Genomic DNA, 16,544 nt, shown 5'->3' with positions numbered 1-16,544 from the left:
GTTTCTTTCTTTTCGGAAGCCGAGAGCAGTTGCAAAACATTTTTTATCATTTATTTTGAGATTACACCTTTATCTCAAGATAGAATTTTCTCGAGAACATGACTTATTGTAATTAGTGCATTTTTCTAAGACCATCAAACTGTGATAACAACTTAATTATCATGCCAAAACTAATTATAGTTAAAACTTCAATATTAGGTTTACTTTCTATTTATCTTGCATTAATGTTCTGCTTACTTTTTAATATGTGTTTGATATTTTGAGATAACATTATACTTAAATTGTTAATGATGTTGATACTAAGTTTTATGTATCTTGTCTTGTTTATATTAAAAGCAATAAAATGTGAGACCTCTTTCATTGACTTTTCACTCAGTTCATGCAGCACCCTCTGCAGATTTCTTATTAAGTCTGATCCAGTGTCACGCAGTGTGAGTGCTGGTAGATGATGGTGCTCCCCTTATAGCGCTGGTCTCATTTGTTGGCAGTAATAATATTAATGTATCAAATTGAACAAGATAATTATTCATTGATTAAAATTCTAACTAAGCATAGCAACTATAAAATAACCATGTCATTTGATTTGACAAACTCATACAGAACCCAGCTTGAAGTCATATTCAAATCTTTTATTTTGTGCTGTTGTGCCCTGATCACTGCCCACCCTGGACTCTTCTCAACAAACTCCCTATAGCACAAGCCCATGTTGTTTTACGTTTTATTAATAGCAACATCAGAGTACTAAATGTACAGAGGACGAATCCAATGAGAATCGCATTTACAGTGCTTGCAAATACAGAGCTTAGTAGTACAAGAGTAACCAAATCAAAGTCACCTGGAAATCGAAACGTTTACCAATAACTACAAAAGGAAGAGATGTGGTTCATAAGACACAAAATAAAAGTTATACAACATTTAGCCGTCACAGAGACAGACTGGAGTCCCTTTGTGGAGGTGTGTTGTGTGTGTATGTGTGTTTGTATATACTATAGTAATAGGTCTTATACAAAAGTTAACAGAGGTACTCATTGATATATTAAACACAAATATAAAAAGTTTTTAAGAGTCACAAAGTACAAACTCTTCATTTTTATGGCGACAACACAACTCGACTCAGGTTCCTTCATGGTAGGTATGAATTGTGATTGTAAGTCTGCTTTAATGAACAAACCACGTGTGCCCCCATGTGAAAATACCCCACCCACCCCACCCCACTCCCAAAAGAAAATAATCCTGTACAACTTCCTCACCCCTTGAAATTGAAACTGTACGTATGCTATTTATGTTTATATTTTTTACACCTCTGTCCACTCAGATTTTCAACAACTCTGAAAATATGCAACCATGAATCACTGTTTTCCTGTTATCCCAAATTTCCTTGTCTCTCACTCCAGATCTTCACTTTGTTCTGAAGGCAGTCAGAGGCCCTCCATGCAAATCACCTTCTAACAGAGGGATTATTAGAGAATTGTGATATTGCGAACAAAGTGCTGCTGTTTTGTTTTTTTTCAAGTCTTTGACTGTATTGATAAGCACTGACAGTGACAGTGCCTTAGCTCTTGTGAATAGAAAAGTAAAAACATGACCCGAGAGGAGAGTCGGAGCCCTCCACTTTAGATACAGTAAGCGCACAGTACGTGATTTTTTTTTTTTTTAACAATGAGGAGAAGCGGAGTGAGGAGCTACAGTTTTCTGACAGGATAAAAAATGGATTCAGTGAGATACATATCAGTCTATAAAGATAAACCTTTTCCTTCCCTTTGAGTTGCGTTCTTCAGTGTTAAATTAACTATTTCTCTGGTGCTCTGTTGAGTCTCACCTTGTTGTTTGAAAAACCTACTATTGATAACTGTCTTTATTTAAATCACCATCACTGATGGCTGTGAAACATGTTTCTCGGAAATTCAGAAACCCGAAGGCCATGATTTAACATAATCGATACATTGATTCGCCTCCTCTCGTGTGAATGCTTCCGATGATATGGAAAAAACAAGCCCTGGCCTTGGAGCCAACATCTAATTCAAACAACACATGTCAATAAGGTCCACTTCTTATGTCTGACATGCAAACAGGAATCACAGGCCCTGTAGATGAATGCGCGCTGCATCCTTCATCTTGACAGGAAAAGCCTTGCTGATTGATAGCTTGTTTGTGCTGAAGGGAACATAGGTTTCGTGGCTTGCTGAGGAGACAGAGGCGGGAGCCGCAAAATATTCATTTGTTGTGAAAAAAGGCATGTCAAGTCTTTGGTGTCTATTTAAGACTTTTCTACAAGCTCCCCCTCCCCTTTCTCCCTGCCTTTGCCTGCATTGCTCTCACGTTACCTGAATCAAATCTGACCAGTGGAGTGGAATCATTTTCCTCCCTCTTAGCTGTAATACACCACTCTCATCAGCTATCCTGAAATATAAACTGAAAAGGCAAGAACGCAGTAAGGCATTTCCTTGCATATCAGTTGGATTTCAGACAGAGGTAAAAGGAGGAAGGGTGATGTTTGCCAATGTCTCCAGATACATGTGCCTGTTGATATCACAGCTGCGAGTTAAATTTTTCCTCATCTAAATGTCCTTCAGAAATGCAAAGTGGATCGCTTTTAGCTAGCAGCTCCCTACAGTTTTAATCAATGCAAACAAGCTTCCCTGTGACCTTACCTAGAAACCCTAGAAACCTTTTCCCCACAGTATTAAACACAGAAAGAAATTCAAAATGTCAAAGTTCCCCTTTGTCTAATCAGATTTGGTAGAATCAGAAATCAGTCCCACACATTATCAGCTTGGTACAAAAATTTCAACGATTTTCAGTAGGCTCACATTGACATTTTACAATTATCAGGTACAGTGTAAGTAGTACAGAAACTTGGCAACCACAAGTACCTCCTTTGATAAAACAGTTTTCAAAGCAGTTCAGAACTTGCATGGTCTCAAATGGCCAGCAGACCGAATTTCTTAAAGTTGTGGCTGTGATTGGGAAAACCTTCATGATATTTCAGCAAAGATCGCTAACAATCTGCAGTATGTATGCTTAATGGATAATTCAGGTTTAGTACAACTTGGGTCTAATTTTCATACTTTTGGCCATCATTCCTTTCAGTAATTATAACATTGTACTCACCAAGTTAATTGTTGAGATCTTGGAATGTGGCAACATCACTAAAAATAACTCAGATAGGGTAACATGAACAGTTGGATAAATTGTTAGCAAACACTAGTGACTTATTTGGAAAAGGAAGGTGAATGGTAAAATGAATATCTAAACTGTCTGTTGAAAACATTAATTTACAGGCTGAAATGAAGGATTAACTAACCTACTGTAGGTTAAATAACCAACCTTATGTAGGTTACTTAAACATGCCGCTACATGCGCACAGTTTGGAGGATTTCAGTGCAGCTATATTGCTGTACAATGTCATCATAACCGATAGAAATGTTGGTCAAAGCTAACAAGACAAAGAGTCTACAGTTATGCTAGTGGGTCTGTGAGGCAGCACAGCAATGCTTTGAGCTAAATGCTAATGTCAGCATGCTAACTTGTTCACAATGACAATGAACATCAATGTTCGCCATCTTAGTTTAGTGTGTTAGCATGCTTGTCAAGGGATCAGAGGAATACCAAAGTTATTAGGTTTCATCTTGTCAGCACCAAAGATATCTCAACCAATTTTTATGGTAATACATCAATCGGTAGTCAAGACATTACGCTATGAGCCAAATATGTCAACCTGATTTTGGTGCTAGAAGTAAAGTCAGGGGATCACCAAATTCATTAGGATTCTTATTAAGAGGACTATGAATGTCTATACAAATTGTCATGGCAATCCATCTAATTGTTATTAAGATATTTCAGTTTGGACCAAAGAGGTGGACCAGCCAACCAACAGACCAGAATTGCCAACCCATGCCTATACTTAAAGATGAGGCCCAAGTTGAAATAAACTAGAATTATCCTTTAAAAAACCTTGATAAATGAAATAGTTTCCCACATCCTTATGTGTACCTCTTTTAGCAGTTGCAGCAAAAAGGAAAATCCAGACAAAGTCCTAGCCATCCTCTCTTTACAATTCTTTCCCTGATTATTTCATATGCTCATAATATATAATATTTGTTAGTTTTCGCAGTTATTACAGTAAAGTATGTGACAAATCATACATTTGTCTGGGGCAGTTGTAGCGATATGTATATACAAATACAATATGAGAAATATGACAAATGAATGCAACCCAGTCTAGATCAAGTGAAGTTGGTTTCTTGGCAGCTACTGTTGGATTTACACTGTTTATTATTCATGTGATGAAACACTGTATATTATAATTCATGTAGAAATGATGTTTAAGAACAGCAAGTCATTGGTTTCCCAGCCAACCATGAATACAGCAGAACCCAAGATATGATCACAACATTTCTTCAAACCACTCAGCACTGTTACTTTCACACATTCCACCTGGAAATGACTCTCCAGTCTCTGAACTATTGCAGCGTCTACTGAAGTATTATACTGGCTAGCTAAAGATATAATACAAGTACTGCTTGAAAGTGCAGGTAGGAAGCTTGGCACAAGGTTAGTTTTGTGTTTTGAAAGAAATACCGTAGTTACACATGTAAACAAAGACACTATCCCCGACCTAGCTGAAACCTTCCCAAAAACAGGAGAGGTTTTGAAAAATATAACACACCTGTACACAAATAGAAGCAAATATATAGAAAATACATTTACACATGTATAATATACATTAAGTTTTCATAACCCTCTGACTATTAAGATAACACTCTTCATTCAAAAAAATATATGTTATGTCAAAGAAGCAACTCCGCAGCCTGACACACATGTGAGGCTGAACTGGTATGGGTCATTCATGAGAGTGGTTTTTATGTTGTGAATGGGCAAAAGCAGTTTTGAGTTTTGCACCACAGTGTTTATCCCACACCATCTTGGCACCTCCTGAATGGCTCACATTTACGGATACTGATCTCACTGGAACAACCTGTTTTCTCGAATCCTTTAAGGAGAATTACTGGAGATCCACTGTCGACACACAATAAAACCCTCCTTTTTGATCTGTACATATTGCTGTCTGCAGCCAAAAACATTTACAATTACAGAATTGTATTTGTGCTTTGTACAAACCCACAGCACAATAAAGGTAGATTTATAGGCGGCCTGCTCAAAAGTTTCAGAGCACAAAGGTAATCTGTCTTTCAGAGCTTGAGGTTGATAATAAAATTATTGGTGCTAGAATGCTCTCAGGAGAGCTTTACTGTCCTGCCTGACCATGGAGTTTCCTCACCTTTACTTAAGAGATAGTTTAAACCAATTTGGCGGTGGCTGATTGGCTTGTCATAATCCTCTTACTTCAACAATACACTGACACTGAGTGTTTTAGGTTTCTAAAAGAATAAAATTCAACTCTTCTTTCTCATAAGTCTATCATATTTTCGCTCTGCTTCCTTTAGCACAAAATAAAACAATCTATTTGTCACCAATCCCCAAAATACTGTCTGTGTTAGCTGAAATTCTGATATGGTAGAAAAATTGTCCTCAAACTGTTGAGTGGATCTGGCACTGAAGTGAACTAACCACATTTGGTGAGGGAATTCCTTCCTGCTTGCACTCAGCATTTAAAACACATGATGCACATCATTTTGATCCTGAGGGACGCCCTTTTGCAGCACCTCTTTCACAGCTTCTCAAAGTCTATGTTTAAAAACTGAGGATAATTTTATTCTCTTAAACAAATTGGTTCATGTTCTTCTTGACTCTCTGACTATAATTCAGCCTTGTAGACATCAGAAATAATTTGTCAAAAGTGAACCAATCTGGGAGTTGGGTGGGGATATTCATTTATTATCTGTAGGGGGATTAATTTTTCAATCTCCTTCCTATTTATGCAAATTATCACATGAATTATTTGAATGTGAAGCTCATATTGAATCTATTCCACCCTTTTCAGCATTGCAGCTCCGATCTGAATCACAACTAATCATTAGAATTGATCCCAAACAGCTGCTGAGACTGAAACCAAAATGAAGTGTGCAAGAGAGCTAGACAGACCTGAGGCAGTATGAGTGTCCTGTCCAGCTCCATGCAGTCTTTTGTAGCGGTCCTTACACAATCTATATATGAATTTGCTGCTATGGGGTTCATTGCAGCAGTGAGCCTGCACCACAGAAACCTTTTGTGTATTTTTCGTTTAAGCAAATTCAGCTACAAATCTCACATAATAAGCATTTGGAACAGGCATCGGATTGGCTTGCACGATGTGTATTCAGATGGTTTCTCTTTCTTTCTGAGCTTGGGTGGGGGAATATTTAATTAACAGTGCTAAATCCCAGGTGCTTCGGACCTCCGCTGTTAGGGGTGTGGCAGACTCTTCTGTGTAAAAAAATAGACATAACTATTCTGTTTTTAAAATGGGACCGATAGAAACAATGTTTTAAAATCAACTGTTCAATAAAGCATATACCGTTTCTTTTTTCCATCTTCTCTCTTCCCCGACTAATAGAATAGTGCTTCATATAAATATCTTTTAGACTCTTTTGCAACACATTTCTTAAAACTATTTCAAAACATATTCAAATACATTTGTAGCATTTTTTAACTTTCACATTTCTTTAAAAAAACACACACAAAAAAAAAACAATGTAGTTGGAGTCGATACAGGGTTAATATAGCGCTCTTTGTTTAGTCCATCAGTTGTTGTTGAAACTTCCTTCTATCCAGGTTGTGGCACATAGTGGCATTATTGGCACATTGTTCAGAAATACAGTTCATCTTCCACCCACAGCAGCTCCTTGGGTGCCTTTGTCAAATGTCAAATATACTTCCATGTTTTCCTTGAGACATCCGTGACGGTCACAGTCTTGCCTCACACATCCTGTAAATGTACCTATATATGATCTATATCTAAATGACTGCACGTTCCTGGAAATATGGATTGGCAGCGTTGTGGCTGCTCTGCTTGTCATCTCTAGAAAAATAAATATCTTCACCAGTGTCCAAAGAGTGATCACACTATTTTACAAAAGAAGCTGTTTTTGTGTGTTTATTGTTTCCAACTGGATCCTGTGGAGATGTAAGAGAACAGAATCACAATTACCCCTCATCATCAGCCCAGAGAATAATAAAGAAATCACTGTAACACAGATAAGATTTTCAAAGCTAGCCTACTTTCCATTTAATTTAGGGGGAATTGGTATCCAAGTCTGGCCTGAAAAACATGCAATCAAGTGCCTTTCTCACACCAGATGAAAGAGCAATGCTTTGTTAAAAATCTGTAATGTTAAGGCCTGCTGAAACATACACTTAAGCCTAAGAAATACATTAACTTTGCAGAGATAATAAGGGATCTTATGTCTTTTAAGACTTCAGCATTGGGAGCACACTTTAGAGAGCTGAGTTGACTGAGACTAATGTGTGTCCAGACATCGGCGAGGCGCTGTCCTCTCACTACACTACCTGCAGGCAATCTATTCCTTTTAAAATCTGGGTCAATAGCAGACGTTACACCTCCCTCCGGGCTTCCAGCAACACTGTGGGGCCAGAGCATGTGTTTAACTTTCACGCTTTGAATTTCAAATGCAGGCCATTCTGGCATATAGCCATGGATAAAAATATGTCGCAAGTCAAGTGAAAATGCCCCTTCACTCCTAGAAATGCTCAAAACAATATGCTATTGGTGTAAGAACGAGGTTGGTGACATACATATTAATGAAAATGTTTTAGATATGAGCAGTGAAATCATTAACTATGAACATATAGCTTGTTAATGCTGATGTATACACAAATAGTCTCTTATATCAACTAACAACCTATGATAATACACTGAACAGGATTTCTCAATCCTTTTTCAAAACTGCACAGAAGACGGAGAGGGGGCATAATGATGTCATGATGATGTCACAAATGACAAACTTGCCAAGTTCCCTTCTATTCCCAAAGTGGGGCAGCATCACCACAGGGATGGAGGTGGCTAAGGCTCAGGCAATGATTTGCAACGGGACAAAGTGGCACAGTACCTACCAGAGCGTGAATTCAGGAAGTCTCTTCCACCTACAGGAAGTGAACAAGGCCTTCAGCTTGTCAACAAGAGATCTCAAACCATTTCTCTGACACAAAGGCCACAGGAATCAGTTGTCTTTCAGTGGGGGAGGGCCTGTGGGATAAAGTGCGAGAGGTTAGAGCATCATCAACTGATATGAATATGATGCAGTTTGACTGGTACCATATTTATCCCATTAGTACTATGTTGGTTGTCAATAGGAAGCTTTTAACCTGAATTGATTCTGAAGTGACCCTATGGTGGAGCAGGTGTGTAGTTAGGGTTCCTCAGAAGACAAACATTTTTTTCAATAGACTGCATACCTCTTTCAAGACCTAATAATCTTCATAGTTAGCCTTTGATGACACAGTCAACATGGAACCGTCACTCACAGACACAAACAGAGAGACTGAGGTAATCACATACTGAGAAGAGGAGGTAAAAATCCTGTATTCATCAATGTTAGCAATCTTATTGCTAAACATGAGAGATGGCACCAGTAGCGTAGGCATTCTTCCTGACTTTAAATAAATAAATCCAGACACTAGACTATTCATACCAGATTAATTATCCTTCCCTCACTGCCAATGTAATGAATCTGTTGCAGGGTCTGAATACAAAGAGTAAGCGTGACCATCTTTGCTTGCTCAGCAGCTTAGATGACTGTTACTGTTATCTAGTAAACACTGTCAAAACTCTACCAAGCCTATTGTCACGTTACACATATAATGATGAGTTTGAGGTATAACACCAACATACGCAAGAGAGACACATATTCATCCACAGAAATTAATAATTTAGAGTGAAACACAAACACACCAGTGACTCACCAGTGTTACATTATTTTCCTGTCCTTTGCTATAAAAGCAGCACAGATCGGCTGGGTTGGTAAACATGGACGTGTTGTGTGCAGTTGACTGACATTACATTACAAGACAAGGTATTGAAGTTCAGTTTTCAAAGTATTATAGCTGTCTGCCATTTGAAATGCTGTCAGAAATATCAAGTAGACAGAAAATGGCACTGTTAAGACTTGAAGTCCCATTGCCCTACATCTATAAACTGACTCATTACACAACAAAAAAATCTGTTACATTAAGATTTTTGTGTGCAGCTTGAGCGTGCTGAGACACACCGCTCAGCCAGCACTCCAGGTGTCAGGCAGATGGACAAGGAATGAGGCAATGGACAACAGCATTACAGACAACCAATTTATGTCTATGTGTTGATTTACTCACACAAACCTCTGACCAAAGCTGATAACGGTTCAGAGTAATAACAAAACATAAAACATTAACAGTGTGAAGAGTCCAAGTATTCCTTGATTCAAATATTTCTTGATTCACTATGATTGTCATTACTCTTTCTCATCTGTTTGCATTATGATTTCCTCTTTGTAACTGTCCGATGCCTAAAGTATTGGAATATGTATTTCTTCCTGTTTTGATGTGCTTCCACCTTTCATGCTATAAAGAGTCCTTGGCCAGTGTACCTGTTTCCGTTGTAAGCAGTCTTGTAGACGGGCGTTTGCTGGATCATCTCATCAGTGTAGATGGGCACGGCAGTCCGAACGCACTCATGTGAGCACTGCAGGCTGTCATTGTAGGCAGTGAAGATGTCCACCTTGCTGGGCACCCGGGCTGGGGTGAAGTCTGTCAGGTTTTGGCAGCTTTCTTCCTGCTGGTGGATCTTGCGCTGATGGCTATTGTGGCGACCATTTCCCGACTGCGCACAGCTACAAAAACACGCACCAAAGACAAACAACAAACATAAAATCATACCTTGTACCTTTGGTCAGCTACAATGATTTCTAACAAAGTGTGAGGTGCTACAGTGTGCTGTCTTTACGAGTAAAAAGTAAAGGAATCTTTCCTACCAGTTTTTAAGGACGAGTGTTGTGATCAAGGCTGCGATAACCATAATGAGAGACACAGTGATTGTGATTATCTGGTGAACTGCCAAACCTGCAAAAAGATGGAAAAAAAACCAGAAGAGCAGAGAATTACAGTCATTTGTGGAGGAAATGGTCTCACTCTTTTTGTTCACAGCAGAGAGCCGTACACATTGCTTCTCCTTTGTTTTCTGTAATGTACAAACCCACAGCACTATACAAAGTATCAAGGGCAGCTCACTAGAAAAGTAGAGGATGACAACCCAGAGCAATTTTGCTCTTCAGTAAGTATTGATGACACTGTCACCCACTGCTATTCATAATTTAAGAGTGATATGAATTATTCCATTACAGTAGAGCCAACTGTAATGGATAACTAAGTTCAAGTCCAAGTTTTCTCCAAGTATAAAACTTATTATTCTTATATCATTAAAAGTAGAAAATAAACCCAAATTCATATGTTTGTGGTTGTTTATTGACTGTATTATGCCAATGTATACCAAATCCTAGAGTAAGATCTACTTTAATTATTTTTCATACCAGATGAATTCTCCAAAAGAAACCCCACACACTAAGAGCTTGTATGCTTTTCCTCACCTCAAAGAATCTCTGTAGATTTTGCCCTGAGGCTTTTATTTAAACATTAAGTGAGAACAGATTTTTTGATATAGTATATCAAATACAATATTTGATCAAAAGGTGATCCTGATAGGTTGTCTGAAAGAGAAAAGGTAGGCATGTTAAATGCAGGGTAGATGAATAAGGACACACACACAAGCATTAAAACTGGTTTGTTAGAGCGAGAAATTAGGTGTTGTTCATGCTATTCTTAAGGGCTTCACAGGGACAAATTTAGACACTGTAATTGTTCACCATACTATCAACTATTTAAATACCAAAATAAACAAACATTTGCCAAAAGCCTTTTTGTGACTTAACAGCTACTGTACATGTTGAAACTAGAACTGAGCAATATAACAATCAGAGCAGTATGAAACCTTAATGTGACCAACTTGCATCAAATAAACGTTCATAAAAAATAAATTCAACAGCACTGCTAGCACCACTCACATCATACTGTCAGATTTCACCATTGGTTTGGTATCATCAAATGTACACTGCGCATAGTAAACTGAATCAAACTCATGCTTTAAAGGCAGGCAATTCAGGTTTTTCAGAAATTGTTTCAGACATTTTTATAGTTCTTAAGACGTTACAATTAAGTCATTTTCATGCTACATAAAACTGTTTTTTGGGGGGGGGGTTTGGTCCCTCTGAGCAGCAGCAGCACAGCTGAAAACACTACATCTGTCAAGTATCATTACCTTAAAAATGGCACAATTGTGCATTTACACATTCAGTGCTAAAAATAATATTCATTTGTAGTCATGTTTGGGGTCCTTGGATGAAAATAAGTTTAATATTCTCTCTCCTTTCAGCTCTGTTTTGGTTTACACCAACCCCTAGAGAGAAACACTCTTTAGCTGCTAAATGCTTCATATGTTTACCAGCTATAGTCGGTATTGTCTGTCATGCCATTTGATGCTGGGCAGGTAGAATACAGTGGCTACAGCTTTTGAAACTGAAACTGAGGTTGATGACAGCTGAGTTTGTGGGCAAAAGTCCCAAAACAATCAGCTAAAAGAAGCTAAAATGCTGTGCAATGCAATGCTGTAACTCAGATGAACTGCAGAGGTGGTGATCATTCTCTGTCAATACAAATGACTTTTTTCACATTATACATCATTTGATCCATTGTAAATATAAAAATACTGATTGATTTCAGTGTTTCTGTGGTAATTCAATGCTCTGCCTCTAAACTAAGTATCTGGACCGCAGTATTTATGTGACAGTGAGAAAGAGTAACTTCAGCCAGGACTTCTCCAGATGTCACAAGCTTACTTGTCTCCAAGCGCATGCCCACTGATTGTTAATATTCATGATACACTGGACTGTTTAAGATCTACTTGTACTTGTCTGCCTGCTTTAAGGAAACGTCATTATTGGACAAAATTAAAACCCAATTATAGTGATGATAGTGATAAAGAACAGGTTGAGAAAATAACTCGTACAGACTGTATGTATGTAACACATTATCACACACTTTTGTTGAATCCTGGAGGTATCTGGTTTATAGCTTTGTTTTGCTAAGCCGTCTGGACATTGCAAAGCCATAAAATTATGAGTATATTTTAAATGAGGCACTGCAGCCTTTTGCTTAAGTACTGCATCTTAACCAGCTTGCAGATATGAATGAGGACCAAATGTTCTGTGCTTTCTCCCTTTGTTCTGTGTGACTAATGAACAAAAGCGTTGTTTTTATTTACAGTCTAAAGACTCCCGCATGTGCTGATCTCTCACTTTAGCCAGAGGACAGTAATCCACAAACAAAACTGAGGTACTGTACATGTCTAAAGTGAGGATTAGTGCATGCCTATTGCACGGTTAGTGTGTCGTGTATGTGTGTGGGTGAGTGATAGAGCATGAGAGTGACTAGGACACAATGACACACTGCAGCAGGTGACATGCTGCAGGAGGAAAAAAAAACTAAAAAGAAAAGCCGTCATGATGAAAATGCCAACGTGGGCCTTATACATCTCACCTCTCCATCAGCCAGCTGCCTAGCTGCTGATTCAAGCCAATTTGTCTTCGGGAAGGCTCAAAAGGAAGTGCTGCTCGGTCATTTTGGAAAAGCACACGGCCTCTCCTCTGCCTGCCTGCTGCCTGGACAGCCTCCTGTTGGATAATAAACTTCTGGGCAGGGCCGTGCAAAAGGCAGGCCAGGTCAAACTTGGATTAATGATATCTCCGCCTGGCTAAGGGAAGCCTTACCTTCCCAGCGCAATCAGAGTCCCCTGCCACGGCAAAGGCACATTAACTTATCTGGCAAGCCATTTTCCTCATATTCACGCTCTATCATCATATCTCCCCCTCTGCCTGTCTGCGGATGACGTCAAGGCTCTTAGGTTGAAAGTGCTTGGTCATAAATTAACATCTGTCGAAGTTCAGGCATAGCAGAGCTTGCCCCTGACCTTGATCAATAGCTGAGGTCTCTACTGAGAATTGTCTCATTTTACACTGATTTCAGAGAGAAAGAGGGCACTTCTTAGGCAGGAGATTTCAAATCAAAAACAGCTTTTGATAATGTAATACCACAAACGATTAAATCACATTAAGGGGCTGCATTAAGTTGTGTCCTATCCCAACTTCCTATCGACAGCCATGGACAGGGAACAAGTGAAATAGAGTAAAATTGTGCATGCAACAATCTATTGATGAATGTGATGTCAGTGGACACAACACATGCTGTTTAGCAGCATTGTCAGCCTGTGATTTTATATCAAAGTCTCCAATCCAATTGAGAATGCTGTGTGTAGTTTACTGATGTTATGTTACACGATTTCAGGGTATTTAAGTCCAAATAGCTCATAAAGAGTTACTTCAAGCTGCCGTTTGGAGCCAGACATATGCACACGTACCTTATACAGCTCTTTAATGAAGCAAATGAAAACAAGAACGTGAGGTCCAGCAACACAAACACCAACATTAGGTCTATTATAACCTCATTTTCAGGGCAGTATGCTTAAGGGTGCAGGAATAATAGAGCAGATAATGACATGGGTGACAAATCTGAGTGCAGAGGCCATTTCTATTTTCATCCAGCACTGCCAGTTGGAGGGAGGAAATTTGGCCTGCCTATCTAAAACTCATTGTGTCCTGGCAGTCAGGTTGAAAAATCACCTTTGGCAGTCACCTTGCTTAGGTTTTGTTTGGTCAAATCACTGCCAAACAAAGAGGGGCTGAGAAGGAGATAGATAGAGAGAGAGAGAGAGGGACAGAAAAAGGAAGGGACAGAAAGGGATACAGAGAAGAGGGGACAGAGATTGTGACCTCTATGGCAGCAGGATTTGAGCCCCCATCAAAGCTTCCAGCAAAAAATAAATTAGATTTTTTCTTGGCCATGACAGTTTGATGAACATGTCAAAGAAAAGCATGGCGGTTAAATGACATCTCCCCTTGCTACCTAGTTTTAATAAAAGATCTCAAGCTTAGACGCAAAAACTCAGTGTGGAGTCAATAAATGTGCATAGCAGGTAATGTCTGCTTTGTAGCACCTTTGGAAACTCATCAATATGGTTTTTACCATTGTCACATCACTTTATCTTGTTTTTTTTTTCAGGCTGAATGCATTTAAGATATACACTTACCTTTAGTAATACAATGTTTGCCTCAGTTTAAAATATCTACATGACCAAACACAACAGAAAGGTCAAGCAGACAGCTGAAAATACAACCAGGTTTGTAACACATTCACTACAAAGTTAAAGGTTAAAAAAAGCCTAACAACACAGCAAAAACAGCATTACATTAATATTTAAAATGTGGTCACAACACCCTTAACCACATTTGAACTGAGGCAGAAGTTGATGAGGATTTAACCTTCCTAACATGAGTTACTGTGTGTAGCTTGACCACAGACCTGAACCCAGTTCTTCTTAATAGCTGAGCTGGATGAGTTTGTGACAGTTTGACATTAACAGCAGACTTTCTGTTTCTTTAAGTACGCTTCAAATGAACTTGTTACCAGATCAGGATGTCTTTAAAGCTGCACTAATCAATATTTTTATATTAACAATAGAACAAATGACCATGTGACCAATGTGAGAGGTGTTACTCATATAGTGACAAACCAGCAGTTAGCTTTTGTATATATATACTGTATATATTTGCCATATATCCACAATATGTGATTTTCCTTTTCATTAAATAATTAGTTATAAGGGTGTTTTGTCATTTTTTTATAGACAATAGGCCTTTTTCATGGTAGACATTATGACTTGTCGTCGTGGGAAAAGCACACAGTGTTACTAATAACATCAACAATGGCTCTAATCTTCAGTAAACCATGACAGTGTGACAGTGAGCAAGCATGTGCAATACCAGAACCCTGAAACCGAAGCAGGCAAATGGAATTCAGCCATCATTCATTTTATTATTTACACCTGTGCCTTTCCTGGTGTAAATATGCCTTTCCCTTTGGATACGAATAAAGTATATCTTGATCTTGACATGTCAAAATGTCTTCTGTGAAAAAATCCTGTTGTTCAAATATACATCAGGTAGAAGAAAGCTACAGGAGAACAGTAATGTGTTTGCTTATACCCTGCATGTACATATACTCTTGATACTTGTGATATTTAACCATGACAGACAGCAACCTGCCTACCAGATCATTAATGTGTAGTGGTACTGTAAGCCCTATCAGGAATTGCAAAGAGCCATTTAGGGCTAATGGTGCCTACACCCACACAGTGTTGGCTTAAAAGCTCCTGAAAAATGTGGGGAAGGCCCCTCATTTGTAAAATGTAGTTGCAGCTTACAGAGGTTGAGCCACCTCACTCCCACACACCACAATGCACATTTGTACAGGCATATTTAATACACACTAATACACTTCATGACCCTTTCAAGATTGTCATTGCCACAACTAGATGTCTGAACAGGACAGGTTGGGGAAAGATTTCCGCCAAAGGCGGCCTGCTGATAGTAAGGAATTGCCAATTAACGTTGGTGTCAAAGTGTCAATCTAGGCTGATTTCCACTGAGTCACCAGGCAATCTAAAACACTTATTGAAGAAGTGAAGGGTGCTGAGAAAGGAAGAGAGAAGAGGAGGACAGAGAGAGAGAGAGGAGGGGAAAGTTGAAGAGGGTGAGATCAGAAACAATTACTCTACATGCCTTGTCTCTCAATGTCAAAGGCATTGCTGAATAATTCAGCCAGGTTGGATGGCAATTGCTAAAATGGCCCAAAAAGAGGAAGCCAGGGTGTATTTCTTCTATGATGGCGTCCCTCATGAGAGGATACACTTGTCTAGTGTGTCTGTCAGTTTTATGAACAGTGTGGAACACACAGTTGCTCATCCTGTTAACAACAGACAAATGAAAACGGCTGCAATTTTCAGGTCGGTGTATAATGGCCTTGTTACTAAGGCAACTTCAATCAACCATACTGAAATCTGTGTACTGTCATTTTGGTGACAGGAGGTATTTTTTATCAAACAAAGCTTAGCTGAATTGTTTAGCAGGTGAATGGGCTGGGAAACATGCACCTGCTATGTTTTGGATTGGAGTCCAATATTTCTGCATACTGTATCATTCTCTCTGTCTTTCTTGTCAAGTAATGCTCTGTAATTTTTCAACAAAACTGAAAAATCTCTCAAAACCTAAAATAAATGAAACCACACACAAGTGAGGGGCTCATATCAAAATCCTGCCCAATCCCTTCTGATTGATATAACAATCTCCTCTATTCAAAATAGTGTATCAGTCAACATCTGCACTTCTCTTCCTTTAGGCAGATGTGTCAAGCCATGAAGAAAGAGCTGAGAAGTGGAGAAACAGAAAGTGAAACAGCATCTGCTCAGTCTGGCCTCTTCATCTCCTCTTGGCTGAGTTTTCTGTAAATCAGGGTAAGGGGGTTTGACTCTGTACGCCTGTCACAGGGCATCAGCATTTAAGTCCATATTTAACGCTTGAGAAAAGGAGATTCATTTTTACTGACTTTATTGAGAGTCAATACGGAGAGTAATGGCAAATTTATTAGATTGCCATGGTAACCGC

The 16,544-nt window shown here is 38.8% G+C and overlaps 1 protein-coding gene across 1 annotated transcript in view; it reads right to left on the bottom strand.

Annotated features, from left to right (window-relative positions):
• Window positions 1–706: 706 nt before the first annotated feature.
• Window positions 707–16,544, bottom strand: part of ajap1 (adherens junctions associated protein 1) — a 56,818-nt gene continuing 40,980 nt past the window's right edge. The window contains exons 3-6 of the mRNA XM_044352877.1: window positions 9,909–9,996; window positions 9,525–9,767; window positions 8,014–8,146; window positions 707–7,056 (exon numbers count right to left, since the gene is read on the bottom strand). Of these exons, the coding sequence (XP_044208812.1) occupies window positions 8,074–8,146; window positions 9,525–9,767; window positions 9,909–9,996 (404 nt within the window). The 3' untranslated portion in view covers window positions 707–7,056; window positions 8,014–8,073. The remainder of the gene's footprint in view (window positions 7,057–8,013; window positions 8,147–9,524; window positions 9,768–9,908; window positions 9,997–16,544) is intronic.

Source organism: Thunnus albacares, chromosome 5 (genome assembly GCF_914725855.1).
Source record: "Thunnus albacares chromosome 5, fThuAlb1.1, whole genome shotgun sequence".
Lineage (NCBI taxonomy): Eukaryota > Metazoa > Chordata > Actinopteri > Scombriformes > Scombridae > Thunnus > Thunnus albacares.
This window is presented reverse-complemented; position numbering and strand designations above follow the sequence as displayed.